The following is a 12,996-nucleotide window of genomic DNA, read 5'->3' as shown; positions in this document are numbered from 1 at the left end:
TTGAAAAAAATCCACTTTACTGTAGTGCAAGTACTTTTGTTTGAGGTTAAGTATCATCAAATCTAAAATTCATGAAACGCATCAACATTGTATTTTTGATCTTGAATAATGTTAAGCACCTCACCTGTTTGGGTCAGAGTGGTTGGCAATGATGTTGTAGCAGCCTGTGACGAGTCGCTCATATACACGAGCCAAGAAGGCATCAGACTCGGCGGGACCCAGGATCCTCTCTAATGATGTGCTGCAGATTTCAGCAACACTCTCTGTGCTGCTCTCCAACAGAAGTGGCAGAAGCGTGCGAATGACTTGAGGAGGGTTCAGCTCCTCTGTGCTGTAGAAAAATATATTTAAGGGTCATTGGCCTACAAAAATACATTCACTTAGATGTCTTTGTTTTCACTTTGCCATCACCTCCATTACACTAAGTATTTCAAGTTCTGTGTTTCACTCCAAGTAAAATGGAATATAGGTGTAGTGCAGTGTTGTCTTCATATCACTTACACAATGAGGTCCCCTGTGAGGCGCACCAATGTGAGCAAGATGTGTTTGAGGGAGGAGGCCAAGGGCAGAGACTGATTACATAGCGTTCCCAGGTGGGCTGCTTGGATAGCACTGATATAGCTCTCTGATGGAATGGTGTCATTAGCAAAGGCATTCCGCTGTGGGGAAAAGAACCTGGGATTAGACTGCTGTAGGCTTGGCTGATGTTATTCATAGTTAAAATACACTGTCAGAGCACCCTTACCCATGAACCAATGTTGGGGAACTCGTTAGTGTGGATGTTGTTCCATGTCTCACATAGCGTTTGAACAGCAGATGGCAGATTCTGCATTAATGGCTGGCCTGAAATCAAAACAAACAAAGGTTTTTAAGAAAGCACAGACTGGTTTTCCAGCAAGCCACAGATTACTATTAGGGATGCATCGATACCAATACTGGTATTGGGCTGATACCACTCATTTACTCGTAAAAAATGCACTGACACCAACATTTCTATACGAGCTGATACCGTGCAACATAAGCCGAGTGTACGCTGCCACACTAATGAACAAACACAATGAATGAGCTCTGCTCACACAGACAACTGACTCCATCACAGTTGGACACAAAGCTGCAGGTACTTTTAAACTGTTCATCTTATTATACTCCTGCAAAACCTACAGTGTGTGATTTTAGTCTGTTTTCTAACACACCATCACAACTGCTTCACCGATATGGTGGAGACATGCAGACAAATGTAACAAACGTGAAGAAACAGGACAAACATTTTCAAAGCTCCAACAAAGTTTCTGGAGTGCAATGAGCACAAATTACTCAGTCCAAGAATCAAGTAAAGAGAAGGAGGAAGACTACAGCGTGACTTGAGTATATACAGGTTCGAATTCATCATACACTGACTGGTGACAGTTTGGTATAATGTCTCAATTCTCGCTGGTTCTCTGACTGTGCCAACTGCAGACTAAGTAAGAACCAGCCTGACAGTTAGGAGATATGAAATGTAACAGACATATAGCAATGAATTAGTGCATACTAAAAGTAAACACAGAATAATGCAATTTACTCATCATTATTTAGCTGATACCAGTTATAATTACTGAATCTCAAAAATGGCCAATAAGTTGTTTTGCCCATTTGTACACAAGGCTTATTTGAGGGTGTATTTTACTTGCATTACTCATGCATTTAAAAGCTACCTTCTAGCACCAGTGTCAACCTACAGATGGGTACAGCTATGAAGTCATCTAGCACCACAGGAACGCAAAAGGGAATACTATTAGCGCAAAGAATCCTTACCAAGAACATTGGCTTTGCAGCGTGTAGAGCCGATAGACAACACAGCTGCATATCCCTGCAGTTTGGCTTCTGTTGGCTTATTTTCGCCATCTTCAGGGAGGCTCATTAACAAATATGATCTATGCAATCAAACAAAACAGACAAATTTGTTAAACTCAGAAAAAAATCTAAAAGAACAGCATACAGCAGTATTCAGAGTTGAGTGCACGTTAAAAGTAATAATGTCTTAGGTAAAAATGTTTACAATGCTTAAATAACATGATTGACAGACAGAACAGTACGGTACCTGGTAAAAGTCGTGTAGACGTCGATAAGCTGCAGTGTTGCAGGCAGTAGGTTCTTGGTAATCTCAAAAGATTTGTGCGTGTCCGTCTCTGCAGCCACCTTTGAGAAATGCTCATTACGAGAGACCTGCACTTTTGAGATGACCGCATCCAACGTGTATATGGTCTGCAGGGAAGGAATCTGGTGAAGAGGCAGGATGCTGTTGGGGTCCACACAACAGAATGACGAGATCTAAAAGACAGAGAAACAAGACTATTTAGCCATGTATTCTTGCAGAATAACACAAACGAATGCTAGGATCAGCTGTCTGTACCTGTCTGGCAATGTACTCCTCAGCAAGCTCTACATCATATTTCACTGCACTGCATTTGGATGACACCACTTCAACCAGGGAGGTCGCATGGTCTGCTTTCATTCCTTGTTTCACCAAGTGTTCCTGATAGGATTAGGGAAATACCATTAGAATTTAGTAGTAACTCTTCAAAAGAACCTCACCCTTCTGTAGCAAACAAGTCTGGTCCAGATGTAACAGAAGTTCTGGTCCAAAAGTTGGGAAACTCACTTTGATCCAGTTGACATATGTGCTGACTCCTAATCGCGATGACCACCTAAGAGTGTGCAGGATGTCACTTTCACTTGGGTCACTGTTCCCTGTCTTCACTTGCTCTATATAGGCTTTAGATGGGGGCAACACTCCCAGAATCCTCCAAAGAATCAGAAAATAATACTGGAGGGAACATGCCTCCTGCAGAAAGTGAGTAAGAGTAATGTTATGGGCAACCACACACAATCACTATAAAGCAACATGTAATAGAAATTAACCAGGGAAATATAAACACTGATGTTTCTTTTAAGTGAAAATGTTCAGTTAGATTTAGAGAAATACACAGACAAAAACCTCCTCAAATGGTACTAACATTTAGGCAGCATCTAAGAGCATGTCTGTGGCTGTTGCCAATAACACTGCTAACTCCTAACATCAATGTTATGAGAAACCAGCATTCAAAAGCACATTCAACATTCAATCTATATGCAACACACAACTAGTCCACGTTTTTGTTCACTAATGTGGGAAAAACCATTTCCATTACACTATGACAAGCCCCAAACGCAATTTATAGACAAATCAGTCTGATGGGGGGGAAGCATTATATCAGAAGGTGGAAATTAAGCAACTTACAACTGGGTTAATAGGTTTGTTCTCCTGCCTTCTAGCTGTGTCAAAGTGAGACCCTGCAGCCAGCAGGGAAATAAGAGAGGAATACAAGTTGTCATATTTTACAGCTCCATTGAACAGCACTTGGAAGACCTAAAATGAAACAACAGAGTTTTCATTAGGAACACAAACATACGGTTGCATGGACTTATTCCGTACTGTGAACTAGACTTGGTGTTTTGCTTTACCTTGCTGTCAAGTCGACTTCTGTCATCTTCTGAAGCTTCAGGGGAAAGGACACAGTAGAACTTGGGCTGCGCTATAGAATCTATACCAGGAAAAATAAAGGCCATCAACAACAAATACCCTTCGAATAGCTCAGCGAGATACAAGCCATTCCTTTGATCACATTATTGGGAGAAACATAAGAGGTTTGACTTACTCCTACCTGCCGAGCAGTGCTTGGTCCAGTTTTCTTCCACTTCCTTAAAGCCGTAGTAAATTGGTAGAGAGCCTCGTTTTCCTCCTTCTTGGGTAGAGCTGGCCCCAGACGTAGGTGCAGTCAGAAGATTGTACTGCACCTGATCACACAATATGCTATTAATGGCACATCTAAAAATAAACAACTCAACAAAAAAACAGGATAAGGCACTATTAATCTCCTACCTGCTCAAACAGATACATAGGAGCTTTAGAGTATTGGTGCAGCAGGTAATCAAAGACCAGCAGAATGCGGGCCAGGTTGAGCGGCACAGCCTGGAGTTGAGAGTCCACTTGGGCGGCCACTTCAGCGATGGCCTGTGTGCACAAAGTAAGGACGTTGCGGCGGCCCTTCTCGGACAGGTTGTGGAAAATGAGCAGCAATAGTTGAAGGTGCTCCACATTCAAGTCCTCCTCGCTGGGCATTGCTCCCTGCAGGGTGTGCTGTTTCAGAGTGCCCACAAACCTGAGCCAAATAAAGAGAGGCATTCTCAGCAACTGCTCAGGCCAAAAATTCCTGCCTTACCACTACCCCAATAATAATAGAATGTACTAACTATATTTCACAACAATTTACTCTTAATAATTGACCTTTCAGAGGGAAATTCACTACATTTATACGTTACAAAGTTACTACACATATGTAACATATGCAGTATTTTAACTAATAGAGATGAAGTCTGAACATGTGCTTGATTTCCTGGATGACAAGTGATATGATGCTCACCTTTCCCAGACTTTCATACACTCAGGCACATCAGGCTCTCCCTGCAGGCTTGCTTTGTGCTGCCAGATCAACAGCAGTCTGGAGAGCACTGAAAGTGATTGGGGGTGGATGTACATGGGCCAGGGTCCTTCAGAGAATGGAGCCACACCCAACTGCTGCAATAATGTGTTCTAAACAAATACAGTGTGTTACTCAATTATCAAGACAAGGAAAATTTCAACAAAGTCAAATAATATTTATAAGATTCATGACTACCAATGGGTCAATCATCCTGCACACCTGAAGAGCTGGAGAGGGTAGGTCTGATGTTACCAGAGAATGGTTGAAGTGGTATAATGCTGATGCAAATTCTTCATCAGAAGAACCTAGAGAAAAGCCAAGTGAATTTGTCTAACCTGAATACTTTAAATTATGATTTAAGAAAAATGAAATCACATTTAAAATACATGTAAATAATAGAAATATTCAGTCCTCACCCTTCACATCTTTGTCCACATCCTTGATAATGCTGGCCAGCGTAGCCATGTGCTGCTCAGTAAGGGACACACTCAGGTAGTTGCGGATAAAGTTATTCCTGGACTTCAGCATGGATGTAGTAATGAAGTTCAGAATGCTTGAAGCCAGACTTAAGAACTGGAAAGAAAAATACACAACTCTCTGCTGAGTCAAATGTGCCAGAAATTACTTGCCTTTTCCTTAATGCAGGTCAAAAGACTAACTCAGTTCAACAGCTTTATCCAACTGCTGCTTGAGGAGCTTTTTGTATTTAGTACGGAATTTATGACTGAAGTTTATAAAGGAAATACCCATCCTGGTCCTGGGAACACTGCTGTACTGCTCACCAAATACAAACTCAAAGCCTGTTTTCAGACTATACAGATCACCATCAACACGGTGCAATTTGTCCTCACCAACTCTGGGTCTTTGCGGCTGGCTAGGATATTGCCATTCTCTCCTGCGTTCTGCTTGCTAGGGCTCTTGAGTCTTGGGGAGGTTTCCAGAGGAGGAGGTGGAGGGGGAGGTGGAGGAGCCACCTTCTCTTTACTGGGAGAGATGGTCTCCTCAAACCAAAGGCCCAGAATGGGCTCACTGTCATCATCTGTGAACACGCAGAGAGCCAAGTTAATCTCCAAACTCCTTAAGATCACTGTATTGCACACAAAACAAAGATGCTGTTTTTTTACAAGCTGTGGGTAAAGCTATTTGAAGTCTTTACTGTTGAAAGCACATAGTGAGACACTACAAGGCTGACCTAATGCAGAGATCTGCTGACCTGAGACACAAGCTGCTCTTGTCCTCTCCTGTCTTCTCTCTGCTGAAATAACGAACACTGTCACTAGCTGTGCAGGCTGCCAGGGCGGCGCAGTTAAGCAGAGCATGCTTTATGTGCAATAGCACTCTGCAGCAGGAATAAACTGACCTGTCTCTAAGCCCTCGAATGGCCTGACTTTGGTCCACCTACTACATCGTGCAGTCTTCAGGAACTGCATCAAAATATTCCTCACTCTCCTCAGCCCTGACACTAGCTCAGCCAGTGAAAGACACAGCCCAGCTTTCAAAATGGACAAATATGTCTGGGCTTCAGAACTAGGTCATTATAAGTTCACCAAAAGTGGTAATTTAAGGAAAAAAAATGACATTAGTCTATGGAATTATTTTTGCAACCATGTCCCTGCTTTCTGTTCATAATTCAAAGTGAATGACTCAAACTAACTTTGCTAGGCCTCACTTCAAAGTCTGATTTAGAGAGAACTCTGCAGCACTTGTTACCTTGACTACTGTCCTCCTCTGTGCTGCTGAAGTCATCTTCATAGTATGTGTTTGAGTCGGTGGAGGCACTGGCATCACTGCTCACTGAGCCTTTCCTCTGTCTTTGCAGCACGCAAGCCTGCAAGAGGCAGAACCAGAGGAGCCACATTTATACTCTGCCACTTTAAGGAGGTTATTTGTGGTGAGTAATCAACCAGTTGCTTAGCTTCATACCTTCTTATAGGAGGTGGACAGCAGCGTGAAGAGCAGGTTTGTGAGAGGCACAGAGTCGATGAGTCTCTGCACTCTCTGAATTGATGTGCTTTGAGCCATAATGTTCAGCTCTGCTGGTGGCCCATCACTGGCCCAGCCCTGAGGGAGATAAACCTGAACTGATCCACTCATCCACATAATGAAATTCATCAGTGTCCCCAGTACTTAAACACTGACTAACTACACTTTTCATTACAAAGTGAGCATAATTGGTCATGTTCAATTGAATTTAGCACAGTTTGTGGAATACTAAATAAAAATCATTGTAGTTTTATTTTTATAGGTTTATTACTATTATTATAGTGCTTCTTACATGCACACTACAGGTTTTATGTAACTTGCTCCTAGTTATTATATATCAGAAAAATGAATATATATATATATATATATATATATATATATATATATATATATATATATATATATATATAGTGAAAATATTTTGCACTATTGTGATGTGATATTTTTGCCATTTTGCCCATCCTAATTACAAGGGTAAGAAAGCAGAAGCTAGGATGTTCTAGTGTGGGTTCTTACTCTGTGCAGTGCCTCCACTTGCAGGTCCTGAAACAGTGACGTGAGTAGCTTGATTGAGTGATTTGCCAGAATGACCGACAAAACCCCGAAACCTTGGTGTCTAAGATAAAAGAAAAAGAAAAAAGGGCTGTGAGTTACAATGACCCAGCAACACATATAGAAAGCACACCTACCCAATTATTGAACCAAAATGACCTACCCTTTCCCAGGGCCCAGTTTTGGGGATCCTGCCCCATCTTTGGTGCGGGTAGCAATGTCCCTGACTCGCAGTGCTGCTAGAGGATCTTTCTCCTTCCCCTTATCTGCCAGAGCCGTGGGGCTCAGATTCAATATCAAATATAAGCTGTTCAGTAAGCACCAGGCACCCAGAAGCTGGAAGTTCTGATAATGCTGTAGAAAGAAGACATGCACAATCACAATGAAAGATGCAGCACATCCAGTCTGGATTTGGACATGATCAGTGATACAGCTACACTAATTCAAAACATGAATTACCTCCCCTCCAGCACGGCGAGAGTTACTGATAGCTTGTCCAATCATGTCATATATCTCCAGCTGTTTTAATGAGCAAAAGAGAGCATCCAACGTGAAAAACATTATTAAACAACAATAAATAGACAAATAAATGACAATAACTAAATGCACATACACATTTCTGAACGATCGTAGCAGCATCGTTCTCATAATCTTCCTCTTTGGAGCCAGTGGAGGCAGTGCGAAGCTGCAGGCCCGTACCCACTTGCAGAATAGCCATGCATGTTGCCACACTTACACCTACAAATGAACAACAAACATTACTCCAAATTCTGAAAATAAATGCAGGACTATTTAAGGCAGAAACCATAAAAACCTTGGTTAGTTACCTGCATAGAGGCAGCTCAGAGCTAGCACAGTAACATCGAGTAGTCTCCCAGGAGTTAAAGGCTCCAGCACAGGTAAAGAGAGAGTATCCAAGGCCATGGTCACATCAATCACAAGAGAGTGAAATCTAACATACAAGCATACAACATGTCAACACACTTTACAACTAGTACAAAAGTTCAAGCAAGGTAAATTAAAGGGACTACGCGACATCCTCACCCATTTCGGACAGCTGTGGCATCTGCCACAGTGGCTGGCATGATGAAGAAAGAATTTGCTGATACAGCATCCTGGAAGCGGTTGATGTAGCGTAAGAAATAGGGCAGATTGAGGCACACACGCAGCAACTTCTCCGAGCCCCCTGTGCCAAGACAAGAATAAGAGAATCTGGTTTATAGCACCAAGTTAAGACTACAGACAAACCTAAATACATAAGAAATTATGTTCACTAAAGAAAAACTCACCCAATTCTTGTAAACTGGACACATTTTGTGAGATGAAGGCATTCTTCATTTTGGCCTGTGTTGCCTGATCTGTTGTTGTTTGGTCATCACACTCCCCTTCAGCCTACAATGCAAAGAAAAAAAACGACAGTATATGTCAGGGGTGAACTTGCATGAAAGGTCAGTCTCCGTGCATATGTAAAAACCTTGTAAATTACAAACCTGCATGTGCACAGAGGGCGAGGCTACGACTGTAATGTCAGGGTTGAACACCGATGTCAGCTGATTGAAAAAATTCATTTGTACTTCTTTGTGTCGTAGCTCAGGGTTGACTGGGGACGGAAGCTCCTTCTGGTCCTCCACTGGACAATAATGCAAAGGAACAGAAGAACAGAACATCAGTACAATCTCAGAGTGCACAATCCAATGCCCAGAAAACCCCAGCTCCTAGAGCACCCATCTGGAAATGAGAGAGTGCAAACCCCATCTGACAGAGGCAAGGGAACAAAGCTCTCTTTCTGCCAGCCTGGCACTCAGAAAGGAGGGAAAAATAGGTTAATAGAGTCTGATGAGACAAGACATTGTCTAGACATCTGTGCCACTGAGAATGTAACATGCAGCTCACGAGAATCAGAAATATAGCTTATAAATAAAAATTATTTACACATCTTTTAAGCTGGCAGACAAAACCAAAGTATCTTTAGGCTGATTAGTACACTGCACATAACACACAATACTTACAGGCAGACTCAACAGCAACAGATATTTTGAAGAATTCTTATCTTAAATTCACAAAAATGACCCTAACTTTACACAGTCCACAAAAAAAAGTCCACTTGATTCTTCAAATCTTCTCAAAACAAGAAATTGTTCCCTTAACTCTAACCCCAATATTCTTTGACAGGTTCTTTCCAGAGAGGGAAGGCCTTAGTCCTGGCAATGCAGCATATTACCTGCTGTTGAACCAGTGCTCCTTTTTCATGTCAGACTTTTGTCCTAGCAAATCAGGAACAACAAGGGTGTGATCGCACAAGCAGAACGCTTTCATTTATGAATGTTCTCCTAGTGCACAGCTCACTGATTGCAACAACCACAGCACAAGCCATGCATGATCTTTTACTCTAAGCCATTTGTAAACTTGTACCATATCATACCATGTCTTGCTTGGAAATCCCCAACCTTAATTTCTTTTTTTTTTAATTGAGCCAGCCACACAAATCAGACATTCCATGTAATGATATTTAACATAATTTTCATCTCAGCTTTGTTCCTATATTGCTGAACAGAAACCAAAACTGCTAACACAGCTTGCAACATGTAGCCTACTTATGAGTATGGACTGTATGCTTGGTTCAGCACAACTTGCTGAATGCTGAGCAGCAGTAGCCAACCAGATACAATAATACGCAAATCTAAAGTAACTTCGCCTGTAAATTGACATCTTTGCATGACAAAGGAAACCATAGCACCTAAAGCTATTTACCAGCCTTGTTAGTCAAAAAGGCAAAAAGAGGACTTCACAGAAGATATGAATCCTGAAGCTGTGTCTCACTTTATATGACTGGACCACTTTTAAATTTCATGCTTTTCCAGATTTCTTCACACATGACAATTCTGACCTTATAACCATGCCAAGAAACAATTCATAAATTAATAAATTTCAAGGAATCACACAAGCTGATATTCCATCCTTTAAGTAATCAAGCATGACTATCAAACAGGTCTCCCAACGTATAACTGAGCACCAAACTTGGAGAAAAAGCAACAGATTTCTGAAAATAAAAGAAAAACCCTCAGGTCACACCTTCAAATGAGCCGTCAGACCTTTGTGTCTTAAGTTACTCTGTCTTCTGGTTTTAAGTAATCATCAAAAAAGGTGCAAGCACATGCATATGCATACACACACATAATAGCTTTTTTAAAGAAGCCATTAAGATGCTATGGGCATAATACAAAACACTTAGGTGTAAACAGAGTCCTCACCGTCAGAAAGGGTTTTGACAGTCTGTGGAAGTTTGGCAGACTTCATCATTGCAGTGAACGTAATGATCTCTGTTCGATCTAGTCGACTGCAACCAGTGCAAAGGCCTTTTATTAAGAGAATCAGGTGTTTCTGCAACATGAACAGGGAATAAACTGTAATTAGAGAAGTTTGACTCAAATGACAAAGCTAAACAGTTTTACCATCATTCACACAGCTGACTGATATTAGGAAGAGCACATCTCACCTGTGAAACTGCACATGCTTCATCTGGATTCTCGAGCCGCAGCAATGAAAACTCAATCAATACTTTACATGCTGCAGCTACCGACAGCAACTGATTTCTAGGGACTGATGGCAAGAAAAAAAAAAAAATAGAAGGTTAATGATCACTTGCTATTTACAGCAGCTTTCCAATATCTGAAGCAAAGCATATTTAAACAGCCTACTTTTAGGAGGCTAGTCTGCAGCACTACCGAGTTCTAAATAAGGCAATGACTGATAACATGCTCCCCTTCCAAAAAAGCATTAAGTTAATTCACATACTTTGTCCACATACTGTGGTGATGTAATGTGCAGAGAGTGCCACAAACGACGAGTAGAACGGCTCATACTGTTTATCGTGATGAAGTATCTCCGATTCACTGCAAAAGAAATATTAAAACATCAGCATCTATACAATACAATCGAAAAGGTGTTGGTTAAAAACAATGTTGGAATTCACTGCATGAGACGCAGAGATGTATAACAGACGATGGCAGACCTGCTTTAAAGCATTTCTAGCACACTAGTCTCTATTAAAAGTAGCTTTTGGTGATGTCTTAAAAACGCTTAACACACCACATTAGAGGTAAGACACAACTTTCATGACGTCTTTTCAGCAGCTAAAGAAAGAATCACTTATCCAGGAAATGAAAGTAAAACTGCCAGTTTGACAAATCCTCAAAAGCTATTGCAGTGCAAGTGTGGTAACTGGACTTGGGGTGATGTGTCCAGCTATACAATACAGGACCCATGTAACACTCCAGAACCTACACAATGTACTGACAGCCTTTCTGTGAACAAGAACGAAAAATTTGGAAGTGGTGAAGTGATTTTAAAAAAATAATGCACATAAACTGCAATTCAAATCCAGTTTCGGTTTCATACGAGCACCATTTAAGCACAGGTAAAAGCTACGAACCAACTCGAAATGTGGGGAAATTCAGTTTTTAGTGCTTAGGACTAACGAAAACAGCAGCTCACACATAATTCACAACCTAGCCTCAGATATGTAGAGCAAGAGTTGGGCGTCGAGCTGTCATCAGGCAAGAAATGACAAAACTAGCGATGCGTTTCTTTGTTCGAACAACAGTTTAACTATTACTGACTAACGTAGCGTTAGCGCTCACGGAGCGAGCTAATCTAGGTACGTTAAAACAGCGCCAGGTAAACTCGCCTCCTCCCCACAGCAGACAACACGCAAGAGGCTAAACTTTAATCGACACCAGTGCAGACATCTCGATGCCGACACATGACCACACTGACCGACAAGACATGTTATGAGCACCGCCTTTCTAGTCACACACAGGAGATTTCGTGTTGGTTTAAACATAAACTCAGTTAGGCTCCAGCTTGCCATCGCTAGCTTAGCTACCCTAGCCATTAAGTGGATCGCAGTAGCAGAGCCTAATAGTAGTGGGCTAGCGTAAGCTAGGTTAACGTTCAGCTGATTAAACTCGCTACCTAGCTGCAAACTTTCTCATACAATCTGGTGAACAGGATTACTAGGGCATCACTGACATATCTCGCTCAAGTAAACCGGGGTGATTTAGAAAACACTTGTCAGTCCGCACGATTAAGTTTTCTCTTACTTGTCATATATTCCTGACATTAGCCAGGTATGTTAGCTAGCCGTTAGCAAACAGAGGAAGAGCTAACTAGCCGTGTAGCGACGCGGCGTCTGTGGGGATGATATGGGAGGCAACCAGCAAACGGGCCGAACAGATGGATGATTGTGTTATTTTCAAGGACCCAGCAGCGAACTGAGGTTGCCTCCCTGCGCTGAAGCAACAACAGGGTAAAAAAAAAGACACAAGAAACGTCTCAAACTGGTTTTAATAAGGTGAACACAGCCACCTGTTTCTCCTGTTCGGCCTGATGATGAAGCAGAATCTCAGGCAGCTCGAATGCTAAGTTAGCGACGCTAATGTAACCAGTTACTGTACAGGACGGCTAGCGATTAGCAGCACTGCTAACGCTAATGCTAGCGCAAACATGAACCAGGATTCTCCCGTTCGCTTTTGGGACTGCAAGCATGAAATAACAAAATAATCCCCAGCCTGACCTGTTTATGATGGAACCTATAAGCTGAGGTAGCTCTTTCGTTTCGAAAGCCGTGTAAGACGCCGATAAAAGCGGCCGCACGGCTGCGGTCCACTCAGGTTCTCCATCTCCTCCACTCGACGCCATCTTGCGATTCTCTATTAGAGTCTAGCGGAGGAAATGAGGTTAATCACCAGACGCAGAACAACAGGACGTGACGTCGCAGGTAAACATAATGCTTTTTTTTCTTTTTACTTAATTTTAACATCTGAGATCAACATTACGGAGAACTACAGAACTTTGCGAATACCGCCTTGTCAGAAATGGTCATTTATTTATTTTTTTTTACTTCTTTGTTACAACACTTTGCATGTTTTGCAAAGCTCAAAAGATGTAACTTTAGCAG

At 41.8% G+C, this 12,996-nt stretch overlaps 1 protein-coding gene across 22 annotated transcripts in view; it reads right to left on the bottom strand.

Moving 5' to 3' along the window:
- Positions 1-12,737, bottom strand: part of ubr4 (ubiquitin protein ligase E3 component n-recognin 4) — a 42,461-nt gene extending 29,724 nt beyond the window's left edge. For 10 of the 22 annotated variants that reach the window (XM_017684940.2, XM_017684944.2, XM_017684943.2 and 7 more), the window contains exons 1-30: positions 12,613-12,737; positions 10,833-10,930; positions 10,534-10,637; positions 10,289-10,418; positions 8,528-8,667; positions 8,327-8,429; positions 8,082-8,223; positions 7,865-7,989; positions 7,651-7,775; positions 7,497-7,556; positions 7,201-7,391; positions 7,002-7,101; positions 6,426-6,563; positions 6,213-6,330; positions 5,695-5,757; positions 5,354-5,541; positions 4,919-5,075; positions 4,698-4,807; positions 4,443-4,612; positions 3,902-4,181; positions 3,678-3,816; positions 3,484-3,563; positions 3,260-3,388; positions 2,642-2,824; positions 2,393-2,515; positions 2,081-2,310; positions 1,795-1,913; positions 746-843; positions 502-659; positions 125-331 (exon numbers count right to left, since the gene is read on the bottom strand). In XM_017684940.2, coding sequence (XP_017540429.1) covers positions 125-331; positions 502-659; positions 746-843; positions 1,795-1,913; positions 2,081-2,310; positions 2,393-2,515; positions 2,642-2,824; positions 3,260-3,388; positions 3,484-3,563; positions 3,678-3,816; positions 3,902-4,181; positions 4,443-4,612; positions 4,698-4,807; positions 4,919-5,075; positions 5,354-5,541; positions 5,695-5,757; positions 6,213-6,330; positions 6,426-6,563; positions 7,002-7,101; positions 7,201-7,391; positions 7,497-7,556; positions 7,651-7,775; positions 7,865-7,989; positions 8,082-8,223; positions 8,327-8,429; positions 8,528-8,667; positions 10,289-10,418; positions 10,534-10,637; positions 10,833-10,930; positions 12,613-12,737 — 4,133 coding nt within the window. The remainder of the gene's footprint in view (positions 1-124; positions 332-501; positions 660-745; positions 844-1,794; positions 1,914-2,080; positions 2,311-2,392; positions 2,516-2,641; positions 2,825-3,259; positions 3,389-3,483; positions 3,564-3,677; positions 3,817-3,901; positions 4,182-4,442; positions 4,613-4,697; positions 4,808-4,918; positions 5,076-5,353; positions 5,542-5,694; positions 5,758-6,212; positions 6,331-6,425; positions 6,564-7,001; positions 7,102-7,200; positions 7,392-7,496; positions 7,557-7,650; positions 7,776-7,864; positions 7,990-8,081; positions 8,224-8,326; positions 8,430-8,527; positions 8,668-10,288; positions 10,419-10,533; positions 10,638-10,832; positions 10,931-12,612) is intronic. The other 12 variants (XM_037540940.1, XM_037540943.1, XM_017684957.2 and 9 more) reach the window with 10 other exon arrangements.
- Positions 12,738-12,996: the final 259 nt, after the last annotated feature.

The sequence above is a fragment of the Pygocentrus nattereri genome, chromosome 9 (assembly GCF_015220715.1).
Source record: "Pygocentrus nattereri isolate fPygNat1 chromosome 9, fPygNat1.pri, whole genome shotgun sequence".
Taxonomy (NCBI): Eukaryota; Metazoa; Chordata; class Actinopteri; order Characiformes; family Serrasalmidae; genus Pygocentrus; species Pygocentrus nattereri.
The sequence above is the reverse complement of the archived record's forward strand: the minus strand, read 5'-3'. Positions and strand labels throughout refer to the sequence as shown.